Source organism: Scyliorhinus torazame, chromosome 3 (genome assembly GCF_047496885.1).
Source record: "Scyliorhinus torazame isolate Kashiwa2021f chromosome 3, sScyTor2.1, whole genome shotgun sequence".
Classification (NCBI taxonomy): domain Eukaryota; kingdom Metazoa; phylum Chordata; class Chondrichthyes; order Carcharhiniformes; family Scyliorhinidae; genus Scyliorhinus; species Scyliorhinus torazame.
The window spans coordinates 333,620,667-333,648,234 of NC_092709.1; the positions used below are offsets into that span (position 1 = coordinate 333,620,667).

Genomic DNA, 27,568 nt, shown 5'->3' on the forward strand with positions numbered 1-27,568 from the left:
GTCAAGTTGGCTCGAGTCCAGACTCAATTGCTGCTTGGAATTTTGGTGATAGCAAGGGCCAGATTCTCTTCTGGGCTTACAAAAATCCAACCAGTGCACTTTTGCGGCTGGCAAAATGCACTCAGGACCCATGTGTGACTTTACGAGGGATTCTCATCTTTTCACACAGGAGTTAGGTTAACAGTGAAAGCCACGATGGAGTATGTGAGGAGTGTACTTGCAGAGGCGGGCCTGTTAGAAAGCCCACCTTGGTTGTCCAACATAGCAACCCAGCACACAACATTGTTTTTCAGCCCCCTAAACCTCATTGCTCACCGTTCTCATGCCAGATTCTGCCACTTCACATTCCACAATACTGACTTATGTCCCCTCAGATTTTTCACAGGCCACCTCACATTCCTCCATGCCATCCAAGCACCCAAACAACCTTGCCCGAGATGACACTTCGAATGATTTCTGTTGAATCACGCAGATAACCTATTATTTCAGGTCTCCCAAAAGTTTCCATAGCTCTTGGATCAACATGACAGCCTGCTGTGCTGAAGCTTTTGAAACCCAGCAAAATATTCACTATGACATAGCTGCCATGACAAAAGCTTCCAACTCCACTGATTGAACAGAAATCAGTTTCCATTTCAAAGCAGAATTCCCCAGAATCAATGGAGGGGAGCAGGTGCAGGCCATTTATTCTACTTTTAGAAGCAGGGTTTAAAAAGAAAACCGATTTCCCCGTCTAGTTAAATCAGAGCACAAAAATATGACAGCAGAAGACATCATTCTTTTGCATTTTTTAATATATTATGGTACTTTCCTCCAATGCATGACAACAAGTACTCAGTCAATGTTAGGACCAACTTACCTTTGCAGATCCCTTACATTAGGATTGTCCAAAGTTTTCGCTCGGGGGCTACATCTGCATATTTTTCTCAGTCAAGGGGCCGATAAGCATATTTTGGAAATATGAGGATCGGCACAAAAGTAAACTTAGTTTCAAAACAAAAGATTGAGAATTTAAGGAAAGAAGCAATTGCTGGACAAAGGTAAAGCAATGTCAAAGTGATAAACTGTTGAGTTAGAAAAAGAGTAAGCAATAAAAATGACCGGAATGTTGGAGGGTAAATGTATGTGGGTGTGAGTGTGTATGTGTTTTGATGTGAGTGAGTGAGAAAACTGAGACTGGGCATAAAGCAGACTCACACTCACCCCCACCCACACAGTCACTCACTCCCACACACACACAGCCCCTCACCCCACCACACACACACAACCACTGACTGCCCCACATTTATTGCCCGTCCCTAATTGCTCTTGAGGGGCAGTTAACCACATTGCTGTGGCCTGGAGTCACATATATATAAATCTTTATTGTCACAAACAAGTAGGCTTACATTAACACTGCAATGAAGTTACTGTGAAAATCCCCTAGTCGCCACACTCCGGCACCTGTTCGGGTAGACGGAGGGAGAATTCAGAATGTCCAAATTACCTAATAGCACATCTTTCAGGACTTGTGGGAGGAAACCGGAGCACCCGCAGGAAACCCAAGCAGACACGGGGCGAACGTACAGACTCCGCACAAACAGTGACCCAAGCCGGGAATCGAACCTGGGACCCTGGCGCTATGAAGCAACAGTGCTAACCACTGTGCTATCGTGCCGCCCAAGGCCAGACCAGGTAAGGATGGCAGATTCCCTTCCCTAAAGGACATTCGTGAACCAGATGGGTTTTTACGACAATCGGCAATGGTTTCATAGTCATCACTGGATTATCAATTCCAGATTTTGTATTGAATTTAAATTTCACCATCTGCAGTGGCAGGATTTGAGAGTACTCTGGGTCTATGGATAACTAGTCCAGTGACAATACCACTACACCACTGCCTCCTCTTAAAGATCAGAGGTATCATGACCATTTTACCCAAGTCTGAACCAATGTTTTTCTTTATGTGAACCATCTATTTCAAAAGCATAAAAAATAGGAGCAGAAGTAGGCCATTCTGACTTTGAGTCTGCTCCGCCATTCAATATGATCATGGCTGATTCTTCCAATTCAGTAACCTGTTCCCGCTTTCCCCCATATCCATTGATCTCTTTAGTCCCAAGAAATATATCTAGTTCTTTCTTGAAAACATATTGTTTTGGCCTCAACTCTTTCTGTGGGAGAGATTTCCACAGGGTCACCAATGTCTGCGTGAAGAAATGTCTCCTCATCTCAGTCCTAAATGATTTACCCTGTGTCCTTAGACTGTGATCCCTAGTTCTGGACTCCCCGCTATCAGGAACATCCTGCTTGAATCTACCCTGTCTAGTCCTGTTAGAATTTTTAGATTTCTTTGAGATCCTCCCTCATTCTTCTAAACTCCAGCGAATATAATCCTAACCGCCTCAATCTCTCCTCATACGTCAGTCCCCCCCAACCCAGGAATCAGTCTGGTAAACGTTCGCTGCACTGCCTTCATAGAAAGAACATCCTTCCGCAGAGAAGGAGACCAAAACTACACACAATACTCCAGGTGTGATCTCACCAAGGCCCAGTGTAATTGCAGCGAGACATCCCTGCTTCTGTACTCGAATCCTCTCACTATGAAGGCCAACATGACATTTGCCTTCTTCACCGCCTGCTGCACCTGCATAATTAGTTTCATTGACTGGCATACAAGGACATTCCCCTCAATCTACAGCTATTTGGATAACAATCTATCTTCCTGTTTTTGCTACCAAAGTGGATAACCTCACATTTATCCACATTATACTGCATCTGCCATGCATTTGCCCACTTTCCTGTTCACTCCACTTCTAATATTCATCTTTTTCAAGCAACCATCAAATTCATTTTCCAATAGCAAAATTTGTAAAAGCGCAACACTGCGTGTGCTGGAAATCTGAAATAAAGTCACAAAATGCCAGATAAGCTCAGCAGGTCTGCCAGCATCTGTGCAGAGAGAAACAGAGCATTTTAAAATTCATTTGTGGGATGTGGGCGTCGCTGGTTAAGCTAGCATTTATTGCCCATCCCTACTTGCCCTTCAGAAGGTGGTGGTGAGTTGCCTTCTTGAACCGCTGCAGTCTCTGAGGTGTAGGTATACCCACAGTACGGTTAGGGAGGGGAGTTCCAGAATCTTGCCCCAGCGACACTGGTGATATATTTCCAAGTCAAAAGTGGTGAGTGACTTGGAGGGAAACCAGATGGTGTGGTTCCCAGGTATCTGCTGCTCTTGTCCTTCTAGATGGTAGTGATCATGGGTTTGGAAGGTGCTGTCTAACCAACCTTGGTGAGTTACTGCAGTGCATCTTATAGATGGTACACATGGCTGCCATTGTCCGTCAGTGGTGGAGGAATTGGATGTTTATGGAAGAGGGGGCAAGCAAGCAGGCTGCTTTGTCCTGGATGGTGTCGAGCCTCTTGAGTGTTGTTGGAGCTGCACTCATCCAGGCAAGTGGAGAGTATTCCATTACACTCCTGACTTGTGTCTTGTAGATGGTAGACAGGCTTTGGTGGAGTCAGGAGGTGAGTTACTCACTGTATGATTCCTAGCCTTTGACCTGCCCTGGTAGCCACAGTATTAATATGGCGAGTCCAGTTCAGTTTCTGATCAATGGTAACCCCCAGGATGTTGATAGTGGGGGATTCAGCGATGGTTAGATCCTCTCTTGTAGGAGATGGTCATTGCCTGGCATTTATGTGGCATGAATGTAACTTGCCACTTGTCAGCCCAAGCCTGGATATTGTCCAAGTCTTGCTGCATTTGGACACGGACTACTTCATTGTCTGAGGAGTTGTGAATGGTGCTGAACATTGTACACATCTGCAAACATCCCCACTTCTGACCTTATGATGGAAGGGAGGTAATTGATGAAGCAGCTGAAAATGGTTGAGCCTGGGACACGAGCCTGAGGAACTTTTGCAGTGATGTCCTGGAGCGGAGATGATTGACCTCCAACCATCAGAAGCATCTTCCTTTATGCCAGGGATGACTCTAACCAGCGGAGAGTTTTCTCTCTGATTCCCATTGACTCCAGTTTAGCTCGGGCTCCGTGATGTCATGTTCGGTCAAATGCTGCCTTGACAGCAAGGGCAGTCATTCTCACCTCACCTCTGGCATTCACCTCTTTTGTCCATATTTTAACCAAGGTCTGGAGGTGAGAGTTCCTGGCGGAACACAAACTGAGTGCCTGTGACCAGGCTATTGCTGAGTAAGTACCACCGGCTGGCACTGTTGATGACTCCTTTCATCACCTTGCTGATGATGGAGACTGATAGGGTGGTAATTTGCTGGGTTGGATTTGGCCTGTTTCTTGTGAATGAAACACACCTAAACAATTTTCCACATTGCCGGGTAGATGCCAGTGTTGTAGTTGTACTGGAACAGCTTGACTCGAGGTGTGGCAAGTTCTGGAGCACAAGTCTTCAGTACTATTGCTGGGACATTGTCAGGGCCCATAGCCTTTGCAGTATCCAGTGCCTTCAGCCATTTCTTGATATCACGTGGAGTGAATCGTATTGGCTGAAGACTGACATGTGTGATGCTGGGGACCTCCAGAAGAGACCAAAATGGATCATCCACTCCACACTTCTGACTGAAGATTGCTGCCCACGCTCAAAAATCTTTTGCACTTATCTGCTGGGCTCCTCCGTCATTGAGGATGGGGATATTTGTGATTGCTCATCCTCCAGTGAGTTGTTTAATTGTCCACCACCATTCATGGCTGTATGTGGCAGGACTGCAGGGCTTAGACCTAATGCGTTAATTGTGGAATCGCTTAACTCTGTCTATTACTTGCTGCTTATGCTGTTTGGCACACAAGTAGTTCTGTGTTGTAGCTTCACCAGGTCAACACCTCATTTTTAGGTATGCTTGGTGTTGCTCCTAGCATGCCCTTCTGCACTCTTCATTGAACTAGGGTTGATCGCTTGGCTTGGTGGTAATCGTAGAGTGGGGGATATGCCGGGCCATGAGGTTGCAGATTGTGGTTGAGTAAAATTGTGTTGCTGCTGATGGTCCACAGCGGCTCATGGATGCCCAGTATTAAGTTGCTAGATCTGTTCAAAGATCAGCATGGTGCTGGTGTCACACAACAGGATGGAGGATATCCTCATTGTGAAGGCAGGACTTAGTTTGCACAAGGACTGTGCGGTGGTCACTTCTATCGATACTGCAGCAGACAGGTTAGTGAGGATGAGGTCAAGCATGTTTTTCCCTCTTGCTGGCTCCCTCACCACCTGCTGCAGTCCCAGTCTAGCAGCTATGTTCTTTAGGACCCGGCCAGCTCGATCTGTGACTACTGAGCCACTCTTGGTGATGGACATTGAAGCACCCCATCCAGAGCATATTTTGCATCCCTGCCACCCTCAGTGCTTCCTCCAAGTGGTGTTCAACATGGAGGAGTACTGACACATCAGCTGATGGTGGCCAGTACATGGTAATCTGCAGGAAGTTTCCTTGCCCATATGTAACCTGAAGCCATGAGACTTCATGGGGTCCAGAATCAATGGTGAGGACTCCCAGGCAACTGCTGCTGGGTCTGTCCTGCCGGTGAGAAGGACATACGCAGGAATGGTATCTGGGACATTGTAAGGTATGATTCTGTGAGTATGACTATGTCAGGCTGTTGCTTGACTAGTCTGTGAGACAGCTCTGCCAACTTTGGCACAAGCCCCCAGATGTTAGTAAGGAGGACTTTGTAGGGTCGACTGGGCTGGGTTTGCCGTTGTTGTTTCCGGTGCCTGGGTTGATGCCAGGTGGTCCGGTTTCATTTCTTTTTTGTGTTTTCAAAGCAGTTGAATACAACTGAGTGACTTGCTCAGCCATTTCAGATGGCATTTTTTCTTAATAAATTTAGAGTACCCAATTCATTATTTCCAATTAAGTGGCAATTTAGTTTGGCCAATCCACCTACCCTGCACATCTTTTGGGTTGTGGGGGCGAAACCCACGCAAACACGGGAAGAATGTGCAAACTCCACACGGACAGTGATCCAGAGCTGGGATCGAACCTGGGACCTCTTCGCCGTGAGGCTGCAGTGCTAACCACTGCACCACCGTGCTGCCTCTTCCGATGGCATTTAAGAGTCAACCACATTTCTGTAAGCCTGGAGTCACATGTCGGCCAGATCAGGTAAGGATGGCAGATTTCCTTCCCTAAAGGACATTAGTGAACCAGATGGGTTTTCAACGACAATCAACAATGGTTTCATGGTCAGACTTCCGGTGACGGCGGGCAGGAGGTGGCCACACAATGGAGGGCTCCCATTCGGGAACGGCATTTTCGGGGCTTTAAGCCCGGTCCCAGAGTCCACGGAGGGGGCAAAAGCAGGGAGAAGGCACAGAGGCAGCACAGTGAAGAAAAATGTCGAGGGTGAGCAAGAAAACGTCAGTAAAGAAAACAGCTGAAGGTCCGTCGGGGAGTGGAAAGGTCACCGCGGGGTCACCAAGGAAAATGGAGGCTGGAGCACCAGGGGAGGCCGCATTGCTTACGGCTGAAGAAATAACTAAGGTGATGGCTGCGGAATTCGAAAGACAGTTTACAAGATACATGGAGACAATGAGGAAGGAGATGAGAGAGGTTTTGAGTGCGCTGGTGGAGGAAGCGATTTCCCCGGTGATGACAGCGGTGGTGAGCGCAGTGGCGGAGGTGCGAGAGCAACGGGGGGCGTTGAAGGAAGTGGAGGAGACGTTATTGCAGCACGGTGATCAACTTGCCTCGATGGGGAAGGAGGTGCGGAAGGTGATGGACATTAACAAGGATCTGCGAGGAAAAATGGAAGACCTGGAAAATAGATCCAGGCAACAGAATTTGAGGATTGTGGGGCTGCCCGAAGGAGTTGAAGGACCGAGGCCGACTGAGTATTTTGCCGCGATGCTGGTGAAACTATTGGGGGAGGGGGAGGATCCCTCCCGATATGAACTCGATCGGGCTCATCGGTCGTGGAGGCCTGTACCAATGGCGAGTGAGCCGCCAAGGGTAGTGACTCTGTGCTTCCGTAGGTACAGTGTGAAGGAGAAGGTCCTGAGCTGGGCCAAGCAGAAGCGGGTGGTGCAGTGGGCTGGAGCTGGTATACGTGTATACCAGGACTTTACGGTGGAGCTGGCAAGGAGGCGGGCTGCCTTCAACTGGATGAAGAGGGCACTGTACATTAGCAAGGTGCAGTGTGGCATTGTATATCCAGCGAAGCTGAGGGTGACTTACAAGCTCAGGGACTTTTATTTTGGAACGGCAGAAGCAGCGGAGGAGTTTGCGAAGGCAGAAGGACTGTGGCAGAACTGAGAAATTGAGAAATGGCCATGTGCCGATGTAACCTTATGACTGTATTTTCTTCTTTTTTTGTTTCACTGCGTGCGGGTGTATGGGCTAAAGGAGCCAATGTTGTATATATTTGGACAAGGGAAGTGATGGGACTTTCACTTGAAATGAGGGCTCTTTGGGGTGTAGGTGGATATGCGGGGTTTGTGTGCTAAAAGGGGATTTCTGGGCTTTCCTAGGGCCAGGCAAGGGGGAAAGGGACCCCTGCGGGGGCCTCCACGCTGGCCGGTTTAAGCCGGCCAGTGAACGGGAGTGAGGTGGGGGGAGGGGCTGCGGCCATCGGAGCCTGGCAGAACAGGGCCCGAGTGGTCTAGCCGGGGTGGAAAGTTGGGGGGGAAGGAATTGAGGTTGGGGGGAGGAGCTTTACAAGAGGCAGTGGACGGGAGGAGTTGGAGACTGGGGGGTGGGGGCGGTGTACAACTCTTGGGTATCATGTATGGTAGTCTTTCAGAGGTTGGATGGCATTGAGTGTAGGGGGAGGGGGAGTGGACTCTATAGGTTAATGGTGACCACGGGCGGTCCCAGACTCCTTTTTCTTTTTCTCCTTTGTTTTTTGTTTCCACCGTGGGAGGGTTTGTTTTATAGGATCCCTATATTGACAGGTGGGCCGTTGTTTGGGGTGGTGGGAGGATGGGATCGTTGGTATTATTAAGGGGATTGATTTTGTATTTGTTACCGTTTACTGTTTGTGGGTGGGGTGTAAAATTTGAAGGAAAATGTGAAAATGGAGAATAAAAACATTTTTTTAAAAAACCAATGGTTTCATGGTCATCATTAGATTTTTATTCCAGAAATTTTATTGAGTTAAAATTCTACCACCTGCCAAAGTGGGATTCGAACATGTGTCCTCAAATCATTACCCTGAGTCTCTGGATTAATAATCCAGCAACAATACCTCTGTGCCACTGCCTCTAATGTTCCTATATGACCTTCTGACATTTCTATCCCCTTTTAGTTCTGTAGAAGGGTCACATGGACTTGGTCAAATGTGTTTCTCTTCCCTGTGATGAATGTAAGAAATTGATATAAATTGTATTTCATATTTGTGGCAGTAATGTTATATTCGTTGCAGCCATATTTTTAAAAAAGTAAGCTTAAGGTATGCAGACTGTGTATCTGCTAAAGCTGTAATTAAGGAGTCGTAGAAGGTGAGGTTATGATTGATTCTATCCATTTGTTTACATGTGGAGGGCTAATGAGATATTGTTATGATTGCTGGAGATTCCCTGGAGAGTAGATAATTTCTGAGTGGAATGGTGTTTAGTCCTATTTTAGAACATAGAACATACAGCGCAGAAGGAGGCCATTCGGCCCATCGAGTCTGCACCAACCCACTTAAGCCCTCACGTCCACCCTATCCCCGTAACCCAATAATCCCTCCCAACCTTTTTGGTCACTAAGGGCAATTTATCATGGCCAATCGACCTAACCTGCACGTCTTTGGACTGTGGGAGGAAACCGAGCACCCGGAGGAAACCCAAGCTGACACGGGGAGAACGTGCAGACTCCACACAGACAGTGACCCAGCGGGGAATCGAACATGGGACCCTGGCGCTGTGAAGCCACAGTGCTATCCACTTGTGCTATGATGCTGCCCACGATCCTAGTCCTAGTTAACTAGTCCTAGTTAAGCAAGGCATGTGACATCTTAGTGGGATACAGATTATGTAAATGATTGGAGCAGCCAGGTCTGTCTGTAGTTTTGCAGTTTGTCATAGGATTTGATCTGACGAGACAAGGAATTTAAGTTAGTCAGCAGTTTTGTTAAATGCTATAGGTTGCTCAGACGTTTACTGGTTCTGCTCTTGAAAGGAACTCTGTCGAAAAGTCTCTATACAGCTAAGAAACAACTCTGTTTGTTAACTTTATTTATAGGTGGCATTTGAACTGTATTGGGTTGCTTAATTGGAATTAGTAACAGGTATGAAGTTCAAGTTTTTCCTTTTGTTGAAGAACTCTTTAGCTGATAATTGTAAAGCGATTCTTTTTGATGATAATATGGTTAATTATGTATTTAAATTAGTTTGTTTTAACACAAAGGATACCTATTGGTCAGACTTATCACTCCTGGGGTGAAGTATCCTTTCCTCACAGTTTTGAAAATTAAAAAATAATTGTTTGGGGTTCTCATCCGGTATCCGAACAAAGGTTGGGATCTGGTCCGGTATCCTAACAAAAGGTTGGGATCTGGTCCGGTATCCTAACAAAGGTTGGGATCTGGTCCGGTATCCGAACAAAGGTTGGGATCTGGTCCGGTATCCTAACAAAAGGTTGGGATCTGGTCCGGTATCCTAACAAAAGGTTGGGATCTGGTCCGGTATCCTAACAAAGGTTGAGATCTGGTCCGGTATCCGAACAAAGGTTGGGATCTGGTCCGGTATCCTAACAAAAGGTTGGGATCTGGTCCGGTATCCTAACAAAGGTTGAGATCTGGTCCGGTATCCTAACAACGGTTGGGATCTGGTCCGGTATCCTAACAACGGTTGGGATCTGGTCCGGTATCCGAACAAAGGTTGGGATCTGGTCCGGTATCCGAACAAAGGTTGAGATCTGGTCCGGTATCCTAACAACGGTTGGGATCTGGTCCGGTATCCTAACACTCCACAGATACTGCCAGATCTGCTGAGTTTATCCAGCAAAATATGCATGTTGTGCAGATGATGGGAGATGGATGGGGTTGGGGTAACTCTACTTTCAACTACTGATTTTATCCTTTTCAAATTCCAACTCTTCCACGATAGTCCTCAATATCGGTGCCCCGCAAGGCTGTGTACTTAGCCCCTACTATACTCCCTGTACACACATGACTGTATGGCAAAATATGGCTCCAACTCTATCTCCAAGTTTGCTGACGATACGACCATAGTGGGTCTGATCTCGAATAACGACGAGTCAGAATACAGGAGGTAGAGAACCTAGTCGAGTGGTGCAGCGACAACAATCTCTCTCTGAATGTCAGCAAAATTAAAGAGCTGGTCATTGACTTCAGGAAGCAAAGTACTGTACACACCCCTGTCAGCATCAACAGGGCCGAGGTGGAGATGGTTAGCAGTTTCAAATTCCTCGGGGTGCACATCTCCAAAAATCTGTCCTGGTCCACCCACGTCGACGCTACCACCAAGAAAGCACAACAGCGCCTATACTCCTCAGGAAACTAAGGAAATTCAGCATGTCCACATTAACTCTTACCAACTTTTACAGATGCACCATAGAAAGCATCCTATCTGGCTGCATCACAGCCTGGTATGGCAACTGCTCGGCCCAGGACCGCAAGAAACTTCAGAGAGTCATGAACACCGCCCAGTCCTTCACACAAACCTGCCTCCTATCCATTGACTCCATTTACACCTCCCGCTGCCTGGGGTAAGCGGGTAGCACAATCAAAGACCCCTCCCACCCGGCTTACTCACTCTTCCAACTTCTTCCATCGGGCAGGAGATACAGAAGTCTGAGAACACGCACAAACATACTCAAAAACAGCTTCTTCCCCGCTGTTACCAGATTCCTAAATGACCCTCTTATGGACTGACTTCATTAACACTACACCCTGTATGCTTCATCCGATACCGGTGCTTATGTAGTTACATTGTACCTTGTGTTGCCCTATTAAGTATTTCCTTTTATTCCCTTTTCTTCTCATGTACTTAATGATCTGTTGAGCTGCTCGCAGAAAAATACTTTTCACTGTACCTCAGTACACGTGACAATAAACAAATCCAATCCAATCCAATAACTGCGATGTGATGCCTTCTAAAGCCAAATAACCTCCCAGCACGTTCTGCCTGTCCACTTTTTTTAATTCATTCATGGGATGTGGGCTTCACTAGCTCAGCCAGCATTTATTACCCATCCTAATTGTCCTTAATGAGAGGACAGTTGTCCTTGAGGAGAGGTCCCTGAGCTGCCTTTTCGAACCAGTGCAGTCTATGTGGTGTACGAAGCGAGTTCCAGGATTTTGATCCAGAAGTATAGCAATGGTGGCTATTCCCACTTTCTCCCCTCCCCCTGCCACCTCCAATGTCGGCTTTGTTGTGTTATGCTTCTTCATGTAGCATAAGCTGCTCCCTTGATGTATGCTCTGACAAAGGAAGGTTCAGACTTAGACATAGGTTTAACACATTTATTGAACAGTTAACAATTCTCCTACTTGAGTTTGACTCTCCTGCTAATCTTGCTATAGTAACTCAGTCTAACTAATCAGTCTGCTCTAAGCCATGCGGTGGGTGTGATGCTTCTGATTTGCCCCTGTCCTCTCTGAGTGTCGCCTGTGGAAAGAGAAAGAGCATGTGTGCCCTGTCCTTTTATATGGGTTGCCCCCTTGTGGTAGTGTCATCTCTGGGTGTCTTGACTGCCCATTGGTCGTGTCCTATTCTATATGTTCATTAGCTGTATGTCTGCATGTCATGATGTCTCCGGTGCTCTCTCTAGTGTTTACTTAGTCTTAGTGTATTTACATTAACCCCTTGTGTATTTACAGTAATGCACATCACCACATCCCCCCTTTTTTCATGTTACATATTTTCTGTACAGTGTAAAAGAAAATTGAACAAAATAGGTAGATAAGTGATGACATGTACAAATCATGATGACAGTGATGATTATACAATACCAAATAATATGTATGAGTCCAAAGTTCATGACCTCTGGGTGTCTTGACTGCCCATTGGTCGTTTCCTTTCTATGTATTCATTAGCTGTATGTATACATGTCGTGATGTCTCTGGTGTTCCCTCTAGTGTTTACTTAGTCTTAGTGTATTTACATTAACCCCTTGTGTATTTACAGTGATGCATATCACCACAGGTTTACACCCCTGTCCATCTTTAGGAGCTGGAAAGAAAAAGATACAAATGTAAATAACAAGCTGACTGTATGATAAATAATTTGTTTAGCAATAAAGAATATCAAAGATCCGACTCTGATGTGCATCATGGATGTGCAGAAATAGTAAAAGCCCAGACTGACGTTATTATGGTCATGTGAGGAGGTGTAAAAATGATTCCTCGATTATGCCAGTCCAAGCCTGACTGCAACGGATTTTTTTTGTGTACATGAAGGATGAATTTACTTCATGTCTGCGCTGAACATTTGGTCTCTCATTGCAAAGAAACTAGTCTGGCAAGCTTTCTTGAGTTTAAAGCAAAAGGTCATTTTTATTGGGTTAAAACCCCACCCAGGTAAAAATATAAAAGTGTGTCCAACCTTCACAACACGCACACACTTGCGTGCAGAGTTGCAAGCTGTCGAGTTGGAAGTTGCTGGGCGCAATTCTCCCATTGGGAGACTAAGTCCCGACGCCGAAGTGAAAACCAGAGTGTCGGAGGCCGTTCCAAGCCCCCGCGCATGCGCGGTTGCCGTCCTCCCCGCGGCCGCCCTGCAAGAAGATGGCGGATCGATCTTGCGGGGCAGCGGAGGAAAAGAGGTCCTCCTTCAGAGAGGCCGGCATGCCGATCGGTGGACATCTTTGGACTGTGGGAGGAAACCAGAGCACCCGGAGGAAACCCACACAGACACGGGGAGAATGTGCAGACTCCGTACAGACAGTGACCCAGCGGGGAATCGAACCTGGGACCCTGGCGCTGTGATGCCACAGTGCTATCCACTTGTGCTACCGTGCTGCCCATTGGGCACCATAGGGCAACATGCATCCCGTCGATCGCCCCATCGATCACCCCATGGGCTCGGAGCATTTCGACGATGGCGGCAAATCCTATTGCCCTGGCATCCTGGTGCGTTTGGTCCACATTGAAGTAGATGTATTGTGCCAACTGTGCATATAGGACCACAGTGATGGCACGGATGCACCAAGCTCTGAGAGATCCCAGACAGGCAACCAACTCGGCGCCTGGAAGGACTGTGGCATAAAATTTCAGGGCTACTGTCGGCTTGATGGCCACCGGGAGTGGGTGTCCTTCCCCTTAACCCCACAGTGCCAGGTGCACCATGATCTGGCAGATATGTCGCACTGTCTCCCTGCTCAGCCGGAGTCTCTAATAAATCATCCGGTAGGTCCTCGAATGACAGGCGCTGCCACTACACAAGAGGACTCATGCAGTGCCTGCACTGTACTTCCTCCTCCTTGGCCTGTTGGACGGCCGGCTCTCCATCCTCAGCGGCTGACTCCTGTTCCTCTGGGGCATGCTCTGCTGCTGCAGCTTCTTCCTCCTCGCGCAGCTCCAGCTCATGCACCTGCAGAGCATCCCCAAGGGCAGCAGCGACTAGGAGGAAGTATACCGTATCCGGTTGAATTACAACATCCATTATCTGCAGGGGGCAAAAGGCCGACGTGTTAACATGGTGCGTATTCCCCGTGTCCAACCAGGTCCAACAGGCGAGATGGTGGCCCTGCTGGTACGCGGCCTGATCCCGCTTGTCCCCCCCCATCCCCATACCCCGGTCCCATTGGTCCCCAAGGGAACTCTGGCCCTGGCACCCATCCCAGCTGCCAGGGTACCACTTGTTGGCGCTGCCCTTGCCAGCGGTACACTTCGCGCCCTCTAGTAGCGGCTACGGTGAGCATTGCCTTTGGGTGGGCTGTGTGATGCGCCGCCGCTGGGTGGCGGCCTGTTGGGGAGGTGGTATGGCGGAGGATGGGATGAAAGGGTGGTGGGATGGAGGGTGGGGGCTGGGATATTTGATTTGATTTGATTTATTCTCACATGTATCGAAGTACAGTGAAAAGTATTTTTCTGCGGCCGAGGAACATACATAGTAGACAAAAGAATAATCAACAGAGAACATTGAAGACTTCCGGTGGCGGCTATGAAGGAGTAAGTCGCACATTTGGTGGCTCCAGCTCGGGTCGGACTTTTGGACCTTTTCCCCCGATTTTCTACCGGACTTGAATTGAAAAATTAATGACAGAGGCAATTGTGTACTGAATTCCCACATTGGTGCATGGAGAGTAGGACTAGAAGTGCTCGTAAAGGCAGAAACAGAAAGACAGAGAAGGCTTGGGCTGAAGCTGAAACAGGAGATAGCATGGCGAGGACTGGACCTCTGGCTTGTCGACCCAGCGGTCAACGGAGCAGCTGATGCAAGTTATTCAGGAAGGCTTCGCTGAGCAGAAACAGGACTGTTTGGACCTGATAAAAGAGTCAATTGAGCGGCTGGAGCTTAGATTGGATGCCCAAGATCGGGTGATCCAGAAGGTAGAGAAGGCGCTGGCTGAGCAGGAGGAACACCAAACTGCGGTGGAGTTGGAGGTGGGGATGCTGAGAGACCAGCAGAAGAAGCTCCTGCAGAAGGTGGAGGATCTAGAGAATAGGTCCCGCCGGCAGAACTTGAGAATCGTTGGGCTCCCGGAGGGGTCCGAAGGAGCAGACGCTGGGGCATACATCACGGACATGTTTGAGAAGCTGCTGGGGGATGGGGCATTCTCCCGACCGTTGGAGGTGGACAGAGCTCACAGAGCACTCACGAGGAAGCGGCGAATGAGAGACCACTCCGAGTGCAATGGTGATGAGAGTCCATAGGTACTTGGATAAGGAGCGCATTCTACAGTGGGCCAAGCAGACACGGGACAACAGTATCCTGCGGATCTACCAAGACCTGAGTAGGAAGGTGGCCAGGAGAAGAGCGGGCTTTAACCAGATCAGGTCGACCCTTTTTAAGAAAAAGGTGAAGTTCGGACTGTTGTATCCGTCCCGTGACTGGGTCATGTACGAGGAACAGCACTTTTATTTTGAGTCACCTGAGGACGTGCTGGAATTCGCGAAAAGGAAAGGACTGGTGGTGGACTGAGAACTTTTGAATTTTGCTGCAACGTTCATGTTTTTTTAAAAGTTTCTCGTTTTTCATTTTCGGGAAGCTGTCTGTAATGCCTTCTGTATTGATTTGGGACCAGTGGCAGAGCTGAGTGAGTTAAGGTTTACATTTGCACTGTTGGGGGATGGAGGTGTGCTTGTTAAGATTTTGGATCTCTTACTTGATCTTTGTTAGCGCTTTTTTTTCTTCCTGTTTTTTCTGTCTGGCAATTGTGTTGGGATTGTTTGTCATGTTGGAGTATGTATGAGCGGGGGGGAGGGGGGAACATTAGGTGGGAGACTTTTCGGCGCCAGGGATGGAGGCCACCAAGCTAGCTGGGCGGGCTAGCTTATGGAAGCGTAGTGGGGGCGGTGCATATGTTAGGTTTATTAAAGGAGTTGAGCTATATTGTGTTGTTACTAGGGGGGGGAGGGAAATGTTCTGCTGACGAGGGAGGGACTTGTGCTAAGGGACGGAGAGGAGGTTGGGGGTGGAGGCTGCCTGAGCGTGGGCCGGTGGGGGCGCCCAAAAAAGTGGATGGCTGATCGGCGAAGGGGGGGCAATGAGCCCCCCAACTAGACTGATCACCTGGAATGTACGAGGGCTAAATGGGCTGGTCAAGAGGGCACGCGTGTTCGCGCATCTGAGGGGACTGAAGGCGGATGTGGTAATGTTGCAGGAGACGCACCTTAGAATAGCTGACCAGATTAGATTGAGGAAAGGCTGGGTCAGTCAGGTCTTTCACTCGCCACTAGATTCAAAGACTAGAGGGGTCGCGATCCTGATCAATAAGCGGGTGGTGTTTGAGGTGGGTAGAATAGTCTCGGATGTGGGAGGTCGGTACATTATGGTCAGTGGGAAACTGGAGGAGGTGCAGGTGGTATTAGTAAATGTGTATGCGCCAAATTGGGATGATGTGGAGTTCATAAAGAGGATGCTGGGGTAGATACCGGACCTGGACTCGCACAAGTTGGTCATAGGAGGGGACTTTAACACAGTTATTGACCCTGGCTTAGACCGGTCAATCTCAAAAGCGGGCAGGGTGCCAGCAATGGCAAAGGAACTAAAAGGGTTCATGGAGCAGATGGGGGGTGGACCCATGGAGATTTGGGCAGCCGAGGGTGAAGGAGTTCTCCTTCTACTCGCATGTGCATAAAGTGTACTCCCGGATTGATTTCTTTATTCTGAGCAGGGCTTTACTGACAGGGGTGGTGGACACGGGGTACTCGCCGATCATAATCTCAGACCATGCTCCGCACTGGGTTGACCTGCAGGTTAGTAAGACAATAACCAGCGCCCGCACTGGAGGCTAGATGTGGAACTTTTAGCTGACGAAGGAGTTTGCGAGCGGCTGAGGAAATGCATTCCGAACTACCTGCAAGTCAACGACATGAGGGAAATGTCAGCAGCAGTGGTCTGGGAAGCACTGAAGGCGGTGGTTAGAGGGGAGCTGATCTCGATACGGGCCCACAGGGAGAAGGTAGACAGGGCAGAAACGGATCGACTGGGAAAGGAGATACTACAGATCGATAGGAGGTATGCGGAGTCCCCAGAGGCAGGGATTTTAAGGGAATGGCAGAGGTCACAGGCGGAGTTTTGGCTTGTTAACCACAGGGAGGGCGGTGGAGCAGTTGAGAAAGGCGAGGTGGTGATCTATGGGCATGGAGAGAAGGCCATCAGAATGCTTGCACAGCAGCTTAGAAAGAGGGAGGCAGCCAGGGAGATAGGAAAAGTAAATGATGGAGATGGGAACCTGGTTGGAGATTCAGCAGGGGTGAATAAGGCGTTTAGGGATTTTTACAGTAGGCTGTATGGGTCGGAACTCCCAACGGGGCCGGAGGGGATGAGGCACTTCCTAGGGGGGCTGAATTTCCCAAAGGTGGACAGGGAGCTGGTAGAAGGGCTGGGGGCCCTGATTGGGTTGGAAGAGATAGTCGAGGGTCTGAAGGCCATGCAGTCGGGTAAAGCCCCGGGGCCAGACGGATACCCAGTGGAGTTCTATAAAACGTTCTCTGGGATATTGGGACCGTTGTTGATGAGGATGTTCAATGAGGCAAGGGAGAGAGGGGTGCTGCCCCGACGATGTCACAGGCCACCATTTCGCTGATCCTGAAGCGGGACAAGAACCCGGAGCTGTGTGGGTCCTACAGGCCGATATCCTTGTTGAATGTGGACGCCAAACTGCTGGCCAAACTTGTCCTCCAGGATTGAGGATTGCATCCCGAACATTATTTGGGAGGACCAGGTGGGGTTTGTTAAGGGTAGGCAGTTGGTGGCCAATATCAGAAGGCTATTAAACGTGATCATGATGCCCGGTGGACGTAGTGGTCGCAATGGACGCAGAGAAGGCTTTTGATCAGGTAGAATGGGAATATCTGTGGGAGGTACTGGATGGTTCGGATTTGGGGGGGCTTTATTGACTGGGTTAGGTTGCTGTATCAGGCTCCTGTGGCAAGTGTAGGATAATATTGGACTACTTTAGACTGCACCGGGGGACGAGACAGGGATGCCCCCTCTCCCCATTGTTGTTCGCGCTAGCTATAGAGCCACTGGCAATTGCTCTGAGAGCTTCAATGGGGCTGAAAGGGGCTGATCCATGGTGGGGGGTGGAGCACAGAGTCTCGCTTAATGCAGACGACCTGCTTCTGTATGTATCAGACCCAATAGAGGGGATGGAAGAAATCATGAGGATTCTAGGGGAATTTGGCCGGTTTTCGGGGTATAAGCTAAATATGGGGGAAAGTGAGATGTTTGCAATCCAGGCGAGGGGACAGGAGAGGCGATTGGGAGAGCTGCCGCTTAGATTAGTAGGGGGAAGCTTTAGGTATCTAGGCATCCAAGTGGCGCGCGAATGGGACGGGCTGCATAAATTAAATCTGGTCCGACTAGTAGACCAAATGAAGGACGATTTTCGGAGATGGGCGGGCTTCCTTTGTCATTAGCTGGGAGGGTGGAGACGGTGAAGATGACGGTCCTCCTGAGATTCCTGTTTGTATTTCAGTGTCTCCCCATTTTTATTCCACGGTCTTTTTAAAAACGGGTCAACAAAGTGATCACTGGCTTTGTTTGGGCGGGAAAGACCCCGCGAGTAAGAAAGGTAATGCTTGAGCCGAGCCGTGGGGGAGGGCGGGCTGGCGCTGCCAAATTTTAGTAACTACTACTGGGCAGCAAAAATAGCCATGATCAGGAAGTGGGTGGTGGGGGGAGGGTCGGCATGGGAGCGTATGGAGGCGGCTTCATGCAAGGGCGCCAGTCAGGGGGCGTTGGTAACTGCGCCTCTGCCGTTCCCGCTGGCACGGTACTTCACCAGCCCCGTGGTGGTGGCGGCCCTGAGAGTCTGGGGGAAATGGTCGAGACATGTGGGAGCAGATGGAGCATTGGTCTGGTCCCCAATCTGTAATAATCACCGCTTTGCCCCGGGAAGTATGGACGGGGAGTTCCGGAGATGGCGGAGAGCAGGAATTAAGAGGATGGGGGATATGTTTATAGAGGGGAGCTTTCCGAGCATGAGGGCGCTGGAGGAGAAGTTTGGGTTGGCGAGGGGAAACAAATTCAGGTACCTGTAGGTGCGGCACTTCCTACGTAAACAGATGTCAACCTTCCCGCTCCTACCACCAAGGGGGATTCAGGACAGGGTAATTTCCAGAGGGTGGGTAGGAGAAGGGAGCGTCTCTGACATTTACAAGGAACTTATGGGGTCAGAGGAGACGCAGACCGAGGAGCTGAAGTGCAAGTGGGAGGAGGAGATGGGAGGAGAGATAGAGGACGGTTGAGTAGAGTCAACGCATCCACAACATGTGCCAGGCTCAGCCTGATACAATTCAAGATCGTTCACCGGGCTCTCATGACAGTGGCCCGGATGAGCAGATTCTTTGGGGTGGAAGACAGGAGTGTGAGAGGACCAGCGAACCATGTCCACATGTTCTGGACATGTCTGAAGCTTAGGGGATTTTGGCAGGGTTTGCAGATGTCACGTCCACGGTGTTAAAAACAAGGTGGCACTGAGTCCAGAGGTGGTGATTTTCGGGGTGTCGGAAGATCCGGGAATCCAGGAGGAGAAAGAGGCAGATGGTCTGGCCTTTGCTTCCCTGGTAGCCCAGAGACGGATACTATTAGCTTGGAGGGACTCAAAGCCCCCGAAGTCGGAGACCTGGCTATTGGACATGGCTAGCTTTCTCTGTTTGGAGAAAATTAAGTTCGCCTTGAGTGGGTCAATGTTAGGGTTCGCCCGGAGGTGGCAACCATTCGTCGACTTCTTTGCGGAAAATTAATCGGCAGCAGAAGGGCGGGGGGGGGTTAGTTTAGCTCAGAGTAGGGGATTCATAAAGGTGGAACCTGTAAGGAAGGGAGATGGCTTTTGCACTATGTTTATAGGTTCATGTACATTGTTTATTTTGGTGTTGTTGTCATACCAAAAATACCTCAATAAAATGTTTATTTTAAAAAATCAGAGAACATTGAAAAATGGTACATCGACAAAACAGTGATTGGTTACAGTGCGGAACAAGGGGCCAAACAAAGCAAATACATGAGCAAGCGCAGCATAGGGTGTCGTGAATAGTATGTGTGAATATCAGGGTGATGGGGCAGAGCGGTGGGGGCTCAAATACAGCCAGTGTCGCTCTGCAGAACCAGGAGCCAAGGTGGGTGGTTAGTCTGGTGTACAGGAAGGTGACTTGCCTTGCAGGTCGCGCCGGTGGTAGCCCATGCCTGGACACCGCCCCAGTCCCATGGGAGTCACTCCGGCTCCACAGCCCATCTCATGGTTATGTGCACCACCACCACACCCCCCCTAACCCCCTGGCCCACCCAGTGTCCAGCCCGACAGCCCATGATTGCGCCTCTCCGTGACCTACCACTTTTCTCTCCCTCATCTGCCACGGCGCCTGTTTCTCGATTTTTAAAGGCACAAGTGAACTTCGCCATCGGGAATTCGCCCCAGTGGGGGCAGAGTATCATGGAGGCCCCCAAAGAATACCGGGTCAGGCTTGCTAATGATATGTCGATGGTGTTTACTGTACTTGCGGAGCGGAACAGATTGACACCACTGTCGAGGCACCAGAGAATTATAAATTGGTGTGAAACTGGCACCCGCCACAATTTTGGCGTCACAAACGATTCTCCGCCCATTCGCGTTTTTCGACATCAGCCAAAAGAATCCCGCCCGTCATTTCTCAACGTTCATCCCTGACATTATTATTCTTTTCCATTTCCAAACACCTGCACCCAAGCACATCTGTTGTGCACGTTTGTGTGGCTGCAGTAGAATCATTTAATGTTACAGCCTTAACAAATCCATTCAACCCGTCATGCTCCTGCTGGCTTCTTGCAAAAGCTACCCAATTAATTCCACTCCCTGGCTCCCCGCAGCCCTGAGATTTTGCTTTCCTTTTCAAGGATTTTGTCAATCCCTTTTTGAAAGTAATTATTGAATCTGCTTCAAAGAACAAAGAACAAAGAAATGTACAGCACAGGAACAGGCCCTTCGGCCCTCCAAGCCCATGCCGACCATGCTGCCCGACTAAACTACAATCTTCTACACTTCCTGGGTCCGTAATCCTCTATTCCCATCCTATTCATGTACTTGTCAAGGTGCCCCTTAAATGTCACTATCGTCCCTGCTTCCACCACTTCCTCCGGCAGCGAGTTCCAGGCACCCACTACCCTCTGCGTAAAAAACTTGCCTCGTACATCTACTCTAAACCTTGCCCCTCTCACCTTAAACCTATGCCCCCTAGTAATTGACCCCTCTACCCTGGGGAAAAGCCTCTGACTATCCACTCTGTCTATGCCCCTCATAATTTTGTAGACCTCTATCAGGTCGCCCCTCAACCTCCGTCGTTCCAGTGAGAACAAACCGAGTTTATTCAACCGCTCCTCATAGCTAATGCCCTCCATACCAGGCAACATTCTGGTAAATCTCTTCTGCACCCTCTCTAAAGCCTCCACATCCTTCTGGTAGTGTGGTGACCAGAATTGAACACTATACTCCAAGTGTGGCCTAACTAATGTTCTATACAGCTGCAACATAACTTGCCAATTCTTATACTCAATGCCCTGGCCAATGAAGGCAAGCATGCCATATGCCTTCTTGACTACCTTCTCCACCTGTGTTGCCCCTTTCAGTGACCTGTGGACCTGTACTCCTTCCCACCTTGCTTCCGTCCCATTTTCAGCCACTCTGTAGTGGAGTTGATTGGGGAGTTGATTGCGTGGTTGAAAACTTAAAAGTTTCTTTTGATTCTGAATGTAGGAAAGTTTTCAACAGACTCAACTTCTACATCCCCGATGACGTGGTTCGCAAGGTTACCCAGTGTTCTCCCGGAGTTGTGGAGCTTGTGCTGAGCACATTACGACTGAAGATTGGAGAAAAGCTAAAAGAGAGAAAGAATAAGATGGCATCATCACCACAGGTATGGAGAAATGCCAGAAACTTCTAGAAAACTGCCAAGGATTTGTTTTTTGGCGGAGCTGCAGCAACTAGCTCATCATGTTGAATGAATGGAAAGGTTTTACATGGAAAATAGAAGCAGGAGGAGACCATTCTCCAACATACTTTGTTTAAGAGCCATTCCTCATGCTTTGGGCGATGGTTTACCTCTACATTCATAAGATTTTTTTAACAACAGATACAATAGATAGCATTTGGCCCAGCTATGTGGTTGCATTCAACATATTCACGTTTTCGCCACAACCCTCCATCATTTGTCTCTCCCAAATGCAACTCACTGCCCCCAGCGGCTAATTAGCAAGATTTAGTGCAAATCCTAAGAATTGCAAACACTTTGATTTACGAATAAAGCGCTGTCTAACTTCCCTTCATTTTCCGAACAAACTCCACAATCCATTTAGCTGTAATATTACGTACTGGAATGGCCTCTGGAAACCTAGTAGATACATCCATTACAGTCAAAAGATATTGATTCCCACTTTTTGTTTTAGGAAGCGGTCCTACACAATCGATTCGGACCCTTGTAAAAGGTTCCTCAAATGCTGGAATGGGTATTAAGGGCGCTGGTTTTGTCACTGCTTGAGGTTTCCCTATTACTTGACATGTGTGACATGATTGACAAAATTTAACTACATCTTTATGTAGTCCAGGCCAATAAAAATGTTTCTGGATTTTAGCTTGAGTTTTCCTTATTCCCAAATGACCTCCCACTGGTACCTCATGTGCAATTCACAACACCTCCTTTCTATACCCGACCGGCAATACTACTTGATGAACTTCGGCCTACTTTTCATCCGCCTGCATATGTACAGGTCTCCATTTTCTCATCAAGACATCATTTTTACGGTAATAACACTCTGTATTACTCTGAGGCTCCTTCTTTAAAAGTTTTTAAGAAAAAGATAGATACCTTTCTAAAGAATAAAGGGATTCGGGGATAGGGTGTATGGGCGGAGAGTGGAGCTGAGTCCACAAAGATCAGCCATGATCTCATTGAATGGCGGAGCAGGCTCGAGGGCCCAGATGGCCTATTCCAGTTCCTAGTTCTTATGTTCTTATGGTGTAGTCTCAGATTCCTCTTCCGTATATGCTTTCTGATATATCCGTTTTATTTCTACAATTTTCTGTTGTAACTCCGCCAATTTTCCTGAACTAAAAATATCCGCCTCATCCTCCACCTGTTCTTGTTCTTTTTCAACCATCTGATCAAAAATCGTTTCTGATAATTGCACTTCAACTTCAACTTCACTCTTTGATTTCTCCTCTTGTCTTAACCTGTGACTTTGCGACCTTGTTACTACACAATCTGGAAAAATCCCAGGATAATCGTCCTTCAACACTTCAGTTGTCTGATTTACCACTGGCTTATCAACCACAGTAGGCATCACTCCCACCTGCGATCCAGCTATATCATTTACCAAGATAAACTGTATTCCTGGACAAGATAGTTTATCTATTACTCCTACTACCACTTCACCACTCTTTACTGGACTTTCCAACCTTACCTTATATAATGTAACGCTCCTCCTCTCACCCTGAATTCCACATATCACCACCTTTTCTGGCAACATTCTTCCCAAACTACATAATTCCTCATCTCTTACCATTAAAGATTGACTAGCCCCTGTATGTCTTAAAATTGTGACTTCCTTACCTGCTCCTCCTGATACACATGAGTAAACTTTACCCACACAAGTAAATTCTTTAAAGACATCTGGCACCTTCTTAACAATTACTTTTTGAACAGGCTGTACAATCTTTTGCACCTCCTTCGCTTCCCTTGGGCTTTCCTTTACCACTCTAACAAACCCCACTGTCTTATCCTGTTTTACCACATCAGCCTTCCCAGTGCTTTCCTTCAACCACCAACACTGTGACTTTACATGGCCTAGTTTATTACAGTGAAAACATCTGAAACTTTTCATTTCTTTTCCACCCTCCTGGATTTCTTTTTTAATCTGAGGTATACTCTCTTTATTGTCTCCCATCAGATCACCTTTACCTTTACCACTTGAGTATTTCTCATGTCCCCAGTTTCTATCCCTCACCGGCTGAAACTGATGTCGGAAACCAATCTTTGATTTATGAACGAATTCATAATCATCTGCCATTTCCGCTGCTAATCTCACAGTTTTAACCCTCTGTTCTACCACATGAGTTCTCACTACATCAGGAATTGAATTTTTAAACTCCTCCAAAAGTATAATTTCTCTGAGAGCTTCATACGTTTGGTCTATTTTCAAAGCCCTTATCCACCAATCAAAATTACTCTGTTTGAGCCTTTCAAACTCCATATATGTTTGACCAAATTCTTTCCTTAAATTTCTAAACCTTTGTCTGTAAGCTTCACGCACTAGCTCATATGATGGATTTCTTCACCTCCTCATACGTTCCAGATACCTCCTCCGGTAGTGATGCAAACACTTCACTAGCTCTACCTACCAGCTTTGTTTGAATCAGTAACACCCACATGTCCTGTGGCCATTTTGTTTGTTTAGCTACCTTCTCAAATGAAATGAAAAAGACTTCCACTTCCTTCTCGTCAAACCTTGGCAATGTTTGGACATATTTAAATAGATTCCCACCAAGCCTTCGACTATGACCTTCTTTCTCACCATCCTCATCACTATCATCCAACTGTACGTTTCCCTTTACGTCTGCCAATTTTAACTGATTTTCATGTTTCGTTGCCATTTTCTGAAGTTCAAACTCTCTCTCTTTATCTTTTTCCCTGATCTGTATCTCCCTTTCTTTTTCTTTTTGTTCTGCCAGGGCTATTCTTTCTTTTCTCCTTTCTTCTCTCTCCTTTTGTTTTTCCTCTCTCTCTCTCTTTCTTTTTCCTCTCTCTCACTTTCTCTTTCTTTTTCCTCTCTCTCTCTTTCTCTTTCTTTTTCCTCTCTCTCAATCTCGTATTCCAGCCGCTTTAATTCTTTCTCATGTTCCATTTGTTTAATTTGCAACTGAATTTTTGCCATTTCCAATGAGTCAAACTCTATCTCAGGCAACTTTAAATGCTTAACCACTGCCATAATTACCTCACCTTTTCGCATTTTGTCAGGTAATGTTAACTGCAATGTTCTTGCCAAATCTAACAGTCTGCTTTTCGTTTCTGTCTGTAAAGTACTACGTGTGATATTCTCCACCCCGAAAAACTTCTGAGCCTCTTAAAGAGCCATTGTTCACAACACTCTCCCCACTTAAACTAAAATACCACACCGGAAAAGCAGCAATCCTTCACTGTCTTTAAGTTCACAAAAGCCAATCCAATAGATAGATTTTTATCCCCCTCGAGCCCCCAATTGTTATTGGCGAGGTGTTTTAAGAACCCCAAAATGTATCATGGAGTTCAACCAACCTCTCCCTTAATGGATTTGTTGCTTTTCCTAGCACACGGCTTTTCTTAGGTGTGATATTACAATTATGGACACGTGGGTTTTTAAACACAAAACACTGTTTATTCCATGAACTCAACTTAACATCTTAAATAAACATTGGATCTCTTAACACCCCTTATTTCAAAGAAAATATTGCAACAGTAAATAACTCCTTAAAATGTTCCTTCAAACTTCCAAGAGACTTAACACCTTTAAACAAAGTCACATCAGGTTAAAGGATATATATATTTTCTGCAGAATGGCAGAGATATATATGCTTCGTTGATTTCAGCTCCAGCACCTTGTTTTTTTCCTGTAGCTCTCTGGACACACACAGACACACAGAAACTGCTTTCTCCAACGAATCAGCTCACAGCAAACTAGAACTTCTCAAGCTGCTGTCTCAAACTGGCTTTCTCCTTTTAATCAGCTCACAGCAAAACAACCAGTCACTTTTAAACTGCTCTCAGCAAAACCAACCAGGCACTTTTCAAAACTGAAACTTCAAAATGGCTGAACTGAGCTGCGCTCCACACAGTCTCTGACATCACTGTTTTCTTACAGGTACATTGCTTACACATTAATTTCTTAAAGGCACTCTTGCATGACACCTACACATCTTTGGACTTTGGGAGAAAACCGGAGCACTTTGAGGAAACCTACGCAGACACGGGGAGTACGTGCAGACTCCGCACAGACAGTGACCCAAGCCGGGAATCGAACCCGAGACCCTGGAGCTGTGAAGCAACAATGCTAACCACTGTGCTATGTGCCCCGAGGTGTTATATTTCCAAGCAGAGCATCCTCATAAATCTGAATTGTTCTATCTCCATTGCCTCAGAATCCTTCTTACATAATGAAGCCCAGAGTTGGTCAAGGTGCTCCAAATGTGGTCTTACTGCAGGTTTATACAGTTGTGGTGAATGTATTATGGCAACCATTCACCACTGTATTGCATTGTACTATGTTGTTGCCCTTGTGGGCTCCGCCCCCTCAGGGGCGGAATATAGATCTGCTGCCCTGCAGGCGGCTCTCAGTGCAGAGCAGTCACAGGCAGGCACAGTTCTAGCTGATTAAAACCACTGTTCACTTCAACTCTCTGTCTCATGTGAATTGATGGTCGCATCAACAGTTTCGGCATTATACCTCGAACTTTAGGGGCAACTGAAGGCATGGTCCAAGAGACAAACTTTCAGCGACTTTTGTAAAGCAGGAGAGGGAAGGCACAGTGGTTTCGGAAGACAATGCCAGGAAAGTCAACGCCAGGTGATAGGTTGGAAGCTGCAGCAATAAAACAACAGTCTGAAGTCAAGGGGACCAAATCTGTGGGCTAGGATGCATGGCTGGAGGGTAATTTGAAATCCAATGATAAATAGTGGACGGATTTGACAGGAATCTTAGAGACATTTTGCTGGGGCACAGGGAACAGGAAGGTCAGAGTGATAGGGATCTCCACAACTACGTAATGGAGAGGACCAGGAATGTGTAGTTTAATTAGAGTGGACACAGGAAGGCTGATGAGGTGAGAAAACTGCTCCAGCATCAGTTTACATTAACTTAGATAAGTTCCAAAAACAGTTGTCGAGTAACATTGTATTGACTAGTTATTAATGGGATATTTTCTATTAACATTTGGAGCTAACAAAGTTTTGCACATGATTGGATATGGTACAGTCGTTGAGCGTTTTATCACCTCGATTATGCACACATATTTTGTTTTTCTTTGACTTTTCTGTTGTTTGGCAATCTGCAATTTCTTTAATTCTATTTCAAGGACACAGGCGATATTCAACATTGACACAAAGAGTTGCTCAGTTGCACCAGCACCACTAACCTGTCATTGTCAGAATTGGTCTGCATCGGTGCAGGAACCAATGTAAGGAAATAATCTACTTGACTTCATCCTCACTAATCGACCTGTCACAGACATACTTGTTCTAACTGTTCCCTTGGATACAGCCCTCCTCCCCTACTCACTTCAATCTCGGAATGTTTGGACTCCTTCAACTGTGCCTGCTGTTGTTGGAAAGTTGCTGACACCCCCTCCTGTAGATCCTGACTCTGCTTCTGCATCTCCACCAGTGAGATGATCATACTTTCCAGAAGCACGATAGTGGCTGGATTACAGCTGGTTCCTGGGAACACACAGCTCTCCGAATGCCCACTCCCTCGGGAGACCCTACCTCCAGCTGAATCAGCATGTGTGACGTGCGCACCTTTCAGTAGCCCACAGTGATAGTCTCTGTGATGGTGGACGGTGCAAGTGAATGCAGTGCCGAGAAGTCGGGTCGTCCCCGGACTAGGCCTGGGGGTGTGTTGGGGTTGTTGCTGGGTGCGAGGTGTCTCAGACAGGTCAGCTTGATCTGATGGTGTTCCTGCAAGACAAAAGACAAGATACACGGTGAGATCTTAGACAGGTCTGGGGGAGAGGGGTGATTCTCTTGCTATAGGGACATCATTTTGCATTAGGGGCTGACTTAGTTGTCTCATGCCGACCTCTGCTTTGGAGAAAGCACCTCCCCGGATTAATATCATTGTCCTCTACTTAGCGGGGGTGAGAGTCTGAAGGTCCTGGATGCCCCCTCTGGTCTCCTCCCACTCCCTTCTGTTATGGGCCGACTTTCCCTAGGGGACAGATAAAGTACATGGTGAGATGCATGGTGGCGAGTTACATGGGAGGCCTGCAGTTGGTGGCATG

The 27,568-nt window shown here is 47.5% G+C and overlaps 1 protein-coding gene across 1 annotated transcript in view; it reads left to right on the plus strand.

Moving 5' to 3' along the window:
* Positions 1–27,568, plus strand: part of LOC140409297 (sperm flagellar protein 1-like) — a 151,096-nt gene that overhangs the window by 75,928 nt on the left and 47,600 nt on the right. The window contains exon 3 of the mRNA XM_072497677.1: positions 21,299–21,458. Coding sequence (XP_072353778.1) covers positions 21,299–21,458 — 160 coding nt within the window. The remainder of the gene's footprint in view (positions 1–21,298; positions 21,459–27,568) is intronic.